The 14,111-nt window shown below is 34.6% G+C and overlaps 1 protein-coding gene across 1 annotated transcript in view; it reads left to right on the top strand.

Moving 5' to 3' along the window:
- Smp_136460 (hypothetical protein) overlaps positions 1–12,624 on the top strand; it is a gene marked incomplete at both ends in the record, with an annotated part of 29,177 nt that extends 16,553 nt beyond the window's left edge. The window contains 7 exons of the mRNA XM_018790199.1: positions 392–729; positions 2,047–2,451; positions 3,807–4,299; positions 6,041–6,465; positions 8,396–8,552; positions 8,763–9,205; positions 12,598–12,624. Of these exons, the coding sequence (XP_018655566.1) occupies positions 392–729; positions 2,047–2,451; positions 3,807–4,299; positions 6,041–6,465; positions 8,396–8,552; positions 8,763–9,205; positions 12,598–12,624 (2,288 nt within the window). The remainder of the gene's footprint in view (positions 1–391; positions 730–2,046; positions 2,452–3,806; positions 4,300–6,040; positions 6,466–8,395; positions 8,553–8,762; positions 9,206–12,597) is intronic.
- Between the last annotated feature and the right edge of the window lie 1,487 nt (positions 12,625–14,111).

The raw sequence follows: 14,111 nt of genomic DNA, 5'->3' as shown, positions 1-14,111 counted from the left end.
GTTGTCGAATTTACGAATAAAATGATCGATTATATCCAGATAAAGGTGGCCAGTCGGACGTAATAAAAAGAGTTCCATTCTTGCCCATTTAGTAAACATTAGAGATCAAACTACATGCCGTCCGATTCTCTTAATGATTTTCATGTATATCAACTACACACAGATGGAACCGTCAACATTCTTTTCTATAAACTGATTCTTAGTATTTGGAAGAGATTTATTCAACTGCTCAACTCAATTGAAAACAATTTTAAATCATGGTTCATACGATCAATGTACTGTTTATTTTTCTTGATAGTTATCCCACCATTAACATCCGTTTCTTCACAAGCTCTTGGACCTCCCATCCGCTGGTGTTATCGTGGTTTGTATATGATGCCTCGTTTCCCAGTAACATCTACCACAATCAATAATTTACCAGTGTCAGCAACTGCTTTTGTTCTAACAACAACTACATCCCATATTTGCTCTTTGGCATATGAATACAACGCATACAATCGAAATAATAATCAACCTTTAATCATGAACAATTATCAATCAGAATTACCATTAGGCAGTGGTCCTGTCATTCGACAATTTACAGAGCCTGAATTATTTCCTTCTTCTATGAAATCAGAATCTATTCATCAAAATACTACACAGATGGATTTTACCAGTCTACTTAAGGAAAATCAACAATTAAAACAACGCCTTATAGATATTAATGCTAGACTTCAATATGTAGATGAGGTAGGCAGGCAGAGATCATTATTATTACATCATGTCATTCATAGTAATATTATCATGTTTAGAATTCTTACTCCACATTTATTATTAATTGATTAGTCAAGTTGAATTTTCGATTATTTTTTCTTGTTGTTGAATTAATAACAAATAAAAGTAATTATCAGTATAGGGTTATAGAGATTGTTGAGTTTCATTCGGTATCAAGAACCGATCATTGAAGATCTGGAAGCACTAGACGGCCTTTTTGCCCTAGTGTAGGACTGTTTGATCGCGGCTCAGTGGTCTAGAGGTTTAGCGTTCGTACGATACCAAATGTTCCTGGGTGCGAGTACAGTGTGTGGGGGGTCGTGGATGCACATTGCTAAGCTGTTCCATACTAGGACGAAACGGCCGTCAAGTGTTTCCAGGTCTTTAGTGGTGGTCTTACATTGATTGGTTCATGATCTCAATTAAAATAGAAGTAAATTATTTTCAGAGTTTTATGATTGTCAATATATCTCGTAAACATGACAGTTGTTTCAATTGATTCTAACCGAATTGGGACAAAAAGGGAAACCCTTTTTGATTTGAAAAATTGAAATTTTTCAGCCTATATCTAAACTAAATTGTCATAAGCTCATCTCACAGAAATTACAGCGGTACACGCTTATCATCGCGTCATCTCAGTTAGTGAAGGTTGAATCCAAGCAGATTTTTAATTCATAATATTACACTTTGCATCTCTATGATTTTCTCTCATTGGTGTGAATGAATCACACTAGGTTAAAGCGCGAATCATAATGCGTACAATGACTCAGCGACTAACTAATATCTACCTTTGAGAGTTAGTCGCTAAGGTTCTGATGAAAAACCGTGATCAGTGGAGCTCAACCATATATTGAGTGGTCGAACACAGATGACAACAGATAATGATCATTTCTGTATCCTAAATATAAATTGGCTGATTGCTACTTATTCTGCATCATATCAACCAACATCGATCGCTGATCGCGGTTAACGCAGAGACCTTAATTATGCAAGATAACAGGTTGAGTTAGAAAAGATAAGAAATAACAGGTCATTTATAATTTGCTTTAGTCTGTCGTATAAGATAGGAGATGGAAGTATATATTCAACTATAATGTCCATGGTAGCAAAAACACTTGTATAAATTTCTTTGGAACATTAAAAATTCACCTTGTTGAAATGAATGCTAATCACTTCGGCCTTGTACAATAGACTGATCAACTATTGAAAACAATATTTCTTCACTCTGTTCCTTTCTAAATATCTAAATAAGGTTTCTGACGTTTGCTCTTTTCTTTCAATTCCCCCCGTCAGCTTGAATGGCACGTACAACAATTAAGTCATCTAGTCGAGTCAATGATTTTATCTCATCAACGTCAGTGTGAATTAGACTATCAGTTGCAAATTTATTCACCATTATCTGCTCCTGTTTGCGGCGTTGGCGGTGGTGATTTTCATCGCTTCAAAATACCCCCTAATTCTTCCTCGTCATCATCATCGCCATTTGGATTAAACAATGATCAATGTTCTACACATCATTTTCACAATATGCCAGCAAATCCTGGAAGTTTGCCTGTAATGCCAACAAATATGTCAAGTTGTAGAACTCATCCATGTACAGCACAAAATATAACTAGACGGGTGACACAACCTAATATCATGTCTACACGTTTCTATGGTCCATGTGTAAAGCAAACAATGCAACCGGAAAAAATTGAGGTATGTATGCATTATACATATACACACAGATTTGGTTTATGATCCGTCAATCGCAACTTAGAACCTGGTAAATATGTACATCAGTTCAAGTTGCCATACACCATTAGCACAAGGAAATGAAATTATCATGGCAAATCCCAGAGTAATAGATGTAATAACAATATAAGTGGTTACAGAAAATAATAGGGGTGTAAGATACGATTCACAAACATATAAATTAATGAAGCAAAAGATTATCTGGGATTCAGAATCTCAGGATCTAGGGGAAGACAAAGAATGGGTGAAATAATATATCCTTTAACAATAATGTTCATTTTACTCACTAATCCATATACTTTCAAATGGTTTTTAGTGAGGAGGACCCATTTTTCAGATTAGTTACGTCAGAAAATTTTTAAGGCTGATTGTCAAGTGGTTTGCGATATAGTTCAACATGTCTTCCATTGTATAGCAGTTGCTGTCACCATCTTAGTGTATTTTCATGATATACTTCAATGACTAGTAATTGAAATTCAAGGATAACTATGCTAATCATCATGAAACTATAATTGATTATTTCAGTTCTAATGCGCACTACTGGAAGCTTGTGAGTTCACTTTATCTGTATACCATTCAATTCCGAGAGTGGGGAGAGTCCGCTCTCCCTCTCTCTCGAAATGCTCTCATATGGCCACGCGTATATAGACTCTGACAGGGAAGTCCTACTCACTGCCTTCTCGTGGCATTACTGTTGTTTAGGAAATTGACAGGACAAAAAGCGAATGTCTAGCGCTTTAACCGAGTTGGTGGACACGGCGAGTCCACCTAGGGGAGTTGGAAAACCCTAATTCCAAACCAATGGTTCACATGGGCTCCAGTATCCTGAAGGAACAAATGGCTTATGAACTTATTGTTGGTGACCGGCTACTATGGGATTGCATCTCCTTACGATGCTCCACTGCCTTGCGGGTTAGACCTTTAGATCAAAGGCTCGGGTTGTGGCCCCCTAAGAAAACAACCTGCTTCGATCTGGGCACCTGGGCAGTATCACAGCCCTCACACAAAAAAAGTGGCGCATATGTATCTGGTACTCCTTTGTACCAATATTTAGGTGTTTAAATAAATAAATACCATTCAATTGCAATGGTATTATTCATAGATTTCAAGTTTAGTCATAAATAGGCAAACAATCTTGAGGTAGTCTCAAGCGAATGTCAAATAACTATTCCATAATCCTTAATTTCTAGTAGGTTATCCAGCCATCATATCTTGTGTAAGGAAATCAGCTAACACTTTCCACAAACTTTCATTTTTATAATATGAATTAATTGTTCGTAGCTCATTTACTTCTGATCTTAATTCTATTACTGTTTTAGCAACGTATACCTATGTTGAATTCCACTAAGCGTTCTCTACATCCTCATTTAGTAGGATCCATGGATCCACGTACTGTTTCTTTAGATCGTGCATCACAACCGAGAAATTCTTGTACAACATTTCCTATTATGGAATGTAATTGTATACGATGTCCATTGCATGAAACATTCGCATTACCACATTCCAAAGAACATGCATATGTGAATACAATAACAAAAGATGGTGTCTTTTCTACACCAAATGTCTCTATGATAATTCCAAATAGTCCATGTTTTTCACCTAATTATCGTCGACGTCGTTGTACAATGAGAGCAACAACGGCACAATTTCCTCCTTCATTTGATAATGAATCTCACTTATTACCACATTCCAATGTACCACCACTGTGTTGTTCCCCACCGCCTCGATTGCCACTTCCAGTGTCTACTTCAATCTTTACTTCTAATAAACCATTATCTAATCCTACTATTAAAATAACTGACGAAAATAAAGGTGAGTTAATTATAAGATTCGCTAAGTTTTGATCATCTATATATATGATAACAAAAATAAGCAATAAATTGAGTTCGTGAACTGATCTAAGTTAGACCACCATTGAAAACCTGGAAGCACTGACGGTTGTTTCACCGTAGTATAGAACTTCTTAGCAGTGCGCATCCACAACCCCGCACGCAGGAATCGAACCCAGGACCTCCGGTTGTACGCGGACGCTTCACCATCAGATCACTCATAGAATTTAAACATTAACACCGTTGGACGCGTACTCAGCGGCCTAGAGGTTAAGTGTTTATGAGCGAGACAGATGGTCCTAGTCTTCATTTCCCCCTTCAGGGTCGTGTATGCGATTGCTCAAAAGTTCCAAAACGACCGTCTAGTGCTTCCAGATCTTCAATGGTGGTTTAACCTAGGTCGGTTTATGATTTCAATGAAAATTCAACAATCTCCATAACCCCTACTGACAATAAATTAAGAACTGGGAAGGTGTTTTCTTTTTAATTCTGCTAAGAAGGCGTCAAATAGTCTATTTCGTGTTAATAATTATTAGTACTAACATGTAAGAAAGTCCCCAACAATTCAATTCATATCTCACGGACGCTCGACGCTGTCTTATGGGTTGCTCTCGCACTTATCTATTTTTTCTGTGAATCGCTCAGAATTAACATTGTAAAGAAATAAAGGAGATAAATGGGGTATAATAAAAATAACAAATAAGCAAGAATATTTAGTTGGAGGTAAAGTTCTGTTAAACGTGCAACCAAGACATCTTCCTTTCAATCTAAGTGTTTAAGAAAATTACATTAGGATTACTACTGGCTTCCACTCCGAGTCATATTGAATAACATCTCAACTCACTGGTTTGCACATCTGTAGGATCCCGATTTGAGAGCCGTTATGGACTGATAGTTGTCAGTCCTATACACCTTCCATTTCACGGAGGTACATAATTTAACTACGCTCTTCAGTCAATAGACAACGTCAGATTTAGAACTGTTAAAATCATGAATCAGCCATGTACAACCATTATTAAAATGGGATCTATTCGAGCGCTTTTAGGGACGTATGGGCATTTGTTGCTTCCCACTTGCTCACACCATCGAAGGATGCTTTTTATTCAGATACGTGAAGAGGGGCATTATCTCAACTTTTATCTACTAACTTGCAGGTTAAAACCACGCTCCACCTACTTCAGTTCAATCAGTCGGGAAGTAATATCGGCACTCACACTCAGAATGTAACGCGTTACACGAATCTATACCTGGTACATAGGTCAGTACTTAGAAACGCGAAGATAAACATGGGTTGGAAATAATCATAACGACCTTGTAGTGTGATGGCAGTTCTCAAGCGGCAACTGGTTGAGGCCAGTCACACACGCCGTTTTTGTAAATAGTTCTTGGTGTTCTAGCTCCTTACTTCAGATACTAGTCGGTTGTAAAAGACACCTTACTCCCTTCACGTCCTAGTAGGACTTCGCTCTTGGATCTTAAGTTGCTCCCTTTAGTCTTACCGTTCTTGAACCAACCTGCCTGAGAATGGTAGAACCCACAGGACCACATGTATTCCAGAAAATATAGCTTGATTGAACCATCACGGAAGATAAATTTTGCTTTCATATCAAGGCAATAGTCATGGTCTGTAGTATCGATGCTCAAGTCTATTATCATTTATTTATATATCATCGATAATATACATGTAATAGTTGAATTCATATACTTCGTTCTATTGTCCACAGTTGCTAATTTATCATTGAAACATGGTAATTCAGTGTCAAGGGATTCAACTCAACCATCAGCCAATATAACAAATGCTAAACATAACAAAAATCGACCAACAGGTCTTAATTTTATGACAGAAAAATCTGAAATATTAGATGATAGTCAAATGTTATTAAAACATTTATCACCAAATAATGAATTTCAATGTGTCAATGGTTGTACAGTAGTAGTGACTACTACTTGTCAATTAACTCATTGTTATCCATTATGTATTATGGATCGTACTCTACCCTTAAATGAAACAAATAGTCATCATAATGAAAATCAAACGGATATTGGTGTTATTATAACTAATAATAATGATGATAATAATACCTCAACAATAGTTACGTTAACATCGACGACAATAATGACGACAACATCAACAACTACATGTACTTCTGTAAGTTCTATTTCAACTAATCATCATAGTCCTCCACATCAACAGTTTAAAGAAAAATCTTATTTAACCAAACCAAAATGTACACTTCCTAATAGAATAAGTAAAAAAGCATCTACTACTTCAACTGTAGAACAACAAAAACAATTCGATATGATTAGTGATGAATCAACTAATAAACGTGTAAAACAATCTTCATTGATAAACCGCTCTAATACATTAGCTAAAAAAAAATATAATAATAATAATAAAAGCACAAATGTACACAATAAATCAACAATTACTACTCAACCATCTAATAAGAAAGTAAGTTTAATGAATTTATTTTTTATTTCCCCCTATATATATAAAGATCTTTTTCCCTTGTGTATGTTGAGGCCTACTGCTGTTATGTCGGCTGTATTCACCTGCGTTTGTTGCTATTTATGGGTTAACAAAGCTAGATCCAAATGGTCTAGCCCCCATCCAAGCTGTCGATTATATTTCGTGCTTCACCTGAGATGTGAGGGTCTTCATAATCTAGTCAACCAAGCAGAAGAAAGAAAAAGGGATGGATTAAGCAGCCTTGTCTGACACTGATCTTAACTTAGAATGCATGTGTGAGCTGTCCTCTATGCACTACTTTGCAGTGTAGTCCGTCGTATGAATTCCGGATGATATTGACTATTTTCTCAGGTACACCATAATGTCGAAGAAGGTTCCATAAGATTCTCTTATCCACACTATTAAACGCATTCTTATAGTCAAGGAGGTTGATGTATAGTGACGAATTCCATTCAGTTGGTCTTTTATTTGGAAATTTACTTTGAAAATTTGAATTTCTCGTTTTCGCGCCAGAAGCGCTCACTTTTACCTTCAGATTGTACCTCCTATTTGAAAGGACCTTAAATGTCATTGGCTCGTTGCTTCTTTTAATGTGCTATTTTGTGACGTTACTCAAGAACTTTTTTGATGCTGTATGTATACGCTTGAGTTGTGTGCTTGGTTTGTTCATGCTCCTGGCTGCTTGCGGAATATTACCTTTCCCTCATCTAAATCTGGTCTTCTCCCTGTAGTTAGCAGGGCTGGGACGTATCGGGATAATTTGGTTTGTCTTCTCGTTGTGTTGCTGTTCCTTCTTTCCGTTCGCCGATCTAGGTGATTTCGGAATCTCTTCAAACATAGGAGAAACAAACTCACAAAGTCGAACTGGTCATTGTCCCCATACTTGTTTTTACCAGATTGATTTTCTGTGTGTTGAAGTAAACTGTTTATATTTGTTTTAATATACAATGCTTGGTAAGGTTCATTTGTGTTATATCTTGTGGCCAAGTGGATGCCTATTTATGTATGACTTGATGAGACCGCCAATCAGAGAGCAGCGAATTATCGATTAGAACAGTGACACACGAAACCGTACGAGCAGTCTAGAGCGCTAACCGACCCTGTTTCCCCAGCCCAGCCAGTTAAGTCCAGAACACCAATAACAGCCTCTGTGGTAAGAATCATTATTCACAAACATACTGGATTTATATACCAGCCAAACAGACCACATCGTACCATAAAATAGAAAAATAACATTTGTACAATATTTAGCCAAATGTGGCTGTGAATAGGGGGGAAAGTAATCAATAAACTGATGATAACTCAGGAATCGTATGATAATAGTTCAAAGGTCAAAATAAAGCTAATGATAAGAGAAACACGAATATGATTAGGTTAGTTACTTAACAATTATACAATAGGAAATATACATATTACATTGGTCCACAAATAGTCCTCAAAACTTACCATTCACAATTGTCTTCGGGATACAAAAATTTGGTTGTTTTATCGGCTTGTTGGAATAATGTAAATGCTTATTTGTACTATATTCTTTATTCTGTCATTTGTTCAATAAACTTAGACAGAACGAAAACTAGTTATATTCATAATCTATATTTTATTTTCATAGCCAAGATCTACCGCTTCATCTTCACATGAAAATAAAATGTCAGATAATCAAGATGCAGATTATAGCGGTAGTTATGAAGGTGTATCAAATTCGAATTCTTCTCATTCTCAATCGTCTGGAGCATCAAGTTTAGAACCAGATTCAACATTATCTGAAAGTTTATCACCTACAAAACATCATTATACTTTTAAACATTCCATATCAGATCAAAAAAATACAACTAATAATAATAGTAGTAGTAGTAATAGTAACACTATACATAATCAATCATCTAATGTAATGATCATTCCTGAATTATGTTGTTCACCACGATATACATCTCCTAGTGAAATAAAAAATTCTTCAAATTCTTCTGTTGTATTTAAAGATTCCAATTCTATATCATCTACTTCTATGCATACTTGTTCAAATAGTCCAGTTTGCACAGTCAATTCATGTAATATTGTTTTGTCAGATGTACGATTATCATCTCCTCTTCAAGTTCCATCATCTTCTAATTCCATTAATAGTAATATTAACATCCCTAATGTTCATGTCAATACTGCAACTTCATTTACACCTTGTCATTCAGCAAATCTTAATTCAATTACACTTTCACCACCTATTAGTGGTCATCATTTCATTAGAAAATCTCATTTAATTCCAATAACTAGTCAATGTATTGAATCACATTTACCATCACCATCAAATTATACCATTGGAAAAAATCATAATAGTCAAACATTTACATCAAATATTTATAATCCAAATCGTTCATTTATGAATATTAGGCCTAATTTATTAACTGTTCCACAGAAACCGTCACTTCAGGTACGTTTTGCACCTCCTATTCGTATAAATCCATACAGTAGTAATAGTAATAGTAGTATTAGCACTACTACTTCTACTACTAATAGTAGTAGTAGTAATAAAAGAATATTGTTTAATTCATCGCTAGGTAGTCCAATTTTCAATCATTCAAATCTAAATCAAAGTTCTACAATTGATAGTATTGTATCACCAAATCTTTTACGTAAACAATACTACTACTATTATGAATGAATGAGGAGGAGGAGGAAGTTAGTTAAAATTTTCTATTTGTAAAATATTATTCAAATGATCTAATCAAATTTTACCTCATTATTTATGATTCACTTCAAGTATATTTCTTGTTATTTCTTAATTTTATATAATTGAGATCATGAGTTAATTGGAGCTAGATCACCATGGAAAACCTGGAAGTACTAGATGGCCGTTTCGTCGTCCTACTGTAGGACTCCTCAGCAGTACGCATCCACAACAGGACAAAACGGTCGTTCAGTGCTTCTAGGTTTCAATGATGGTCTAGCTTCAATTGACTTATGATTTTAATTATATATAATTATTAAAATCTCCACAAAACCCCCCTTTCTATTTCTTAATGTATTATTCTCATTCATTTCAAATTTTACATTGTAATTTAAACAAACAAATAAACAATTGATTATGTAATTGTAAAATAAATAAATTATGTAATATCTAATTTTGGCTTATTGTTTCATGTGTGTTTCCAATACACAAATCTTGTTTCCCCCTGTTATTGTTGTTGTTATTGATTTAACAAATTATTTATTCATCTTTTAAAAACTGTGCAATTCCCCCCCTCTCTCATTCAATTATTGATCGTTTTGTTTTTGATGTTTCTCTGTTTGTTTGTTTGTTTATTTTTGTCTTTCATGTTTTTTTTCTTTGTTTATTTTTCTCTTGTTTTCATTCATCATAATAATCATTATTTGATTTCAATGTAAGCAATATGGATTCACTATTCAACTGACTAACCGACCAATATGCATTTAGTAGTATATATTAGTAACATAAAGTTCAATGATGGGATCTCTCTATTCAATGCATTTATTATCATGCTGTATGGAAACATTTTCATATTGAAGTACTAGTTCCGTTAGGATATATGAACAAGAAGTAACCATGATGACGCAATCGATAGATTACATCAGTAGATTACGTAATATGAATAATAGCTATACAGAAGTATATTCTGTACGCTTTTACTGTTCTTCTATTCAAATGGAATGCATTTATTTCAGTGTTCTTTTTTTTATTATTTTGCTTGTTTCCGTACGTTTTCATTGCATTTATTTACTTTTGTTGAGTTTGTTTGTTTGTTTCTTTATTTTTGCTCTCCCCCCTCTCTCTCTTTGTTTCTGTATTTGTTATGGTTAAGTGCAATAAACTGTTATTTACATGTTGTTAGAATTTTATTGTTATTATCCAGTCGTACCTCTATCGGTGTACTTGGTTCTATTATTATTATTATTATTATTATTATTATTATTATTATTATTGTCATGTTATGAATCAATTTGCTTTCTGTTAATTTCTACAATTTTGTTTCTGTGGGGGCGAGGGTGATGATTCTATTATTATACTATGATATACCAGTGTTGTACAAGATTACTTATTATTATGACTGTTGTTTTATAGATGAATTACAGTGAATCACAACTAATTTTTTTGATCTATATATGATTATTAGTAAGCGGTTAAATAATCCCATTGAACCATTTAATAGCTATTAAGATTTAGTAGATAAAGAGTTGTTGGTATTTGAAATGAAAGAGCTATTGAGTTCGAGTCTTAATATGGGCCCGCAAATGCCCTGGTACGGCCAAGAGTGAGGAGAGTCCGCTCTCCCTCTCGAAATGCTCTCATATGTCCAAGCGTATATCGCCTCTGACAGGGAAGTCCTACTCACCGCCTTCTCGTGGCATTACTGTTGTTTACGAAATTGAGAGGACAAAAAGCGAATGTCCGACGCTTTAACTGGGTTAGTGAACACGGTGAATCCACTTAGGGAAGTTGGAAAACCCTGATTCCAAATCAATGATGCACATGGGCTCCAGCATCCTGAGGGAACAAACGGCATATGAACCAATCGTTGGTCAGTGGCTACCATGTAACTGCATCTCCTTACGATGCTCCATTGCCTTCTGGGTCAAACCTTTAGGTCGAAGGCTCCAGGTGTAGTCCCCTATGAAAACCACCTCTTTCGGTCTGGGCACCTGGGCGATATTACGGCTCTCACACAAATCAAATGAGATTTGTTTGGTGCATATGTATCTGGTGCTTCCTTGTACCAATATTTATGTGTATAAATAAATAAACTTAATGTGAACATTAACAATGAGACACAGATATATTCAATCGCCGAGTCACAAATACGATAAAGTGTGCATTGTAGATACCACTGCTTGATACAATTCATCTATTCTATAAAAAAATTGCGTTTATATGTTATTCCCATTAGTGTGGTGATGGTCAGGCATAGAATGTATTTTAGCAGAAGATCAATAGGGAACGAACATGAATGAAGCGCAGTCGGTATGACAATGCATGAACAATGAAATCGGAGGAGACGGACTGATATTCATAGAAGGAACAGTTAAGATTGAGACACTTGATTGATAGTTTGCAAGTTAACTGTTTACTGTATGGTTATCAGAATTTAGTGAGATAGTCTGTAATTTTGTGCTTAAATACGTTCGATTGTCTCCAGTCGTGTTCTGTTCACTACATTAGTTTTAGCAAATAAAGCACATATGACTGCATTATACTTTGTAGCTCTCGTACAATTTAATTTGGGTTGAAAAATTCATTCCTACTGAATTAAGTACACTATGCTTGTACTTGGTAATTGATCTTCAACGGTATCGATAACTTTTTTTGATGGAATATAGTGTTTAATCAGCTTACACCTTGGGTACATTATTAATTATCGAGTAACCATTGGACAGGCTTAATAAAACTACATGTAATCGAACTAATTGTTGTCATAGTAGCATATGTAAACACTGTGTAAGTGGCCGGTCCAACATGTCTCATATTCTACTGAAACAGTATCTCATTTGATCACTGAGTGGTGACCAATTTCTCTGAATGTGAAGATTTATGACACGGGATTGAATCCTCCAAGGACTTGCAGGTCGATCAAAATTATAGATACGGTTTTCTGACGAGTGTCAAATAGCACGAAACCTAGATCCAGGGTTTTCTTCAACCACCACCTTAGATGTAATACTATGGCTTTAAAACTAGCGTTGCAATGTGTGAAGATTTTATCTATAATTGCGGCTGTATTGGAGGTCATTTACTTTCGCATATTTAGTAGTGATCGATGTAGGGCATATTACAAATGTGCGTTAGCCTACCTTTCCATATCACTTCAGCATGATGATTTAAAATTGGCAAAATGATTAGTAAAAAGGTCAAAATAATCACAATAGCGATGATAATTAGAAAGACTAAATATTGAGAATATAGTTTAAGTAGGCTAAATATAAAACAGGTATCAAGTAGCACTGATACTCAAAATCCAGAGTAATGTGGGTAATCACTGTATAACCGGGTCCTATCAAATGTGTGCATTAGCGTTACCTTATTTAGAATGACACTTATCGAAATCGGGCATATGTTAAGGTAACTTGCAGACCTTTATTAATTAATTAGTTACAATTTTATTACTGGATAACTGTTTAGTCCCAGTATGGAGCTCCCTACCAGCGTGCATCCATGACCCATCACACCTAAAGGTCCTGAGTTTGGTCACCAGTAGTTGCTATGGGTACATGTTACCTGAGTTATCTCACTTATCCAATACTCCCTAGTTTTCAAAATGATTATCTAAATAAGATCAGTCTGTGATTTCAACTATAGACTGATCTTTTTTTTCAAATTGTAATGTTTTATTAATATATATATATATGTGGTAGATATTACTAATCAAGTTTCGAATGACTATCTATCTACTTATGTCTATCTATATGGTATGTAAACTGATGTACTTTCACTATTTATTTACAAAATTGTAAATCTATTGAATAATGTATCCATGTATGCAGGCATGCATGTATCCATGCATTCATTCATCTATTCATTTCCTTTGTCTTTTTCCCCCCTCTCTCTTGCTCTCTCTCACTATTCATCTCTACCTTGTTCATTTTGATTTTTCTTATTAACTTTCTACTATATTTTTTTTTGTTTTCCAGTAAATTCGATTGAAAATAATACTAATAAAGTCTATACGTCAAAAAGAGAAATAGAAAAAAAGCCTTTCATAAACTTAATCAGTTATACATTCTTTAAATTCCGTCTAATATACTACTTATATATATATATACTACATATCAATAGTATGTATATATACTGAGGAGAAAAAAGGCAACAAGGGAACTGTATTCATCATCATTTTCTTTTCCCTTCTTTTTTTATTGTTTTTGGGGGTTTACTTACCTACCTCAGTAATATCAAAAATAACAATCATTTATAATAGTAGTGGTAGTAGTCGTAATAGTAACATTAACATTATCTAGTCAATTAAATGTATAAACATACATTATTGGTTAGAAAAAAACTCTGTGTGTGTGCGTATAGATTCTGATTGTCAATTATTATTTGATTGTATTAATAAGTGAATATAAAGAATTTATGATGAATAATTGGGTGTATAATATATTCTTTTTTGTTTTGTTACTATGACTTAATGGAACTTTAACTTGATAGAATGATTAGTATCTTTTAAATTGATTATTCTTGTAAATACATCTCAGTCCTACAGAAGGTTAGTTGTGGTCCATATATCCCAGTGGTAACGTCTTTGACTGTGAAGTTAAGTGACATGAGATCGAATATATTAAGGAGCATCAGTTCCCTCAAGATTAAAGGTACATCTAGCTGAAGAGTG

The sequence above is a fragment of the Schistosoma mansoni genome, chromosome W (genome assembly GCF_000237925.1).
Source record: "Schistosoma mansoni strain Puerto Rico chromosome W, complete genome".
In the NCBI taxonomy this organism is placed as follows: domain Eukaryota; kingdom Metazoa; phylum Platyhelminthes; class Trematoda; order Strigeidida; family Schistosomatidae; genus Schistosoma; species Schistosoma mansoni.
Note: the sequence above shows the minus strand (reverse complement) of the source record. Positions and strands in the feature narration are given on the sequence as shown.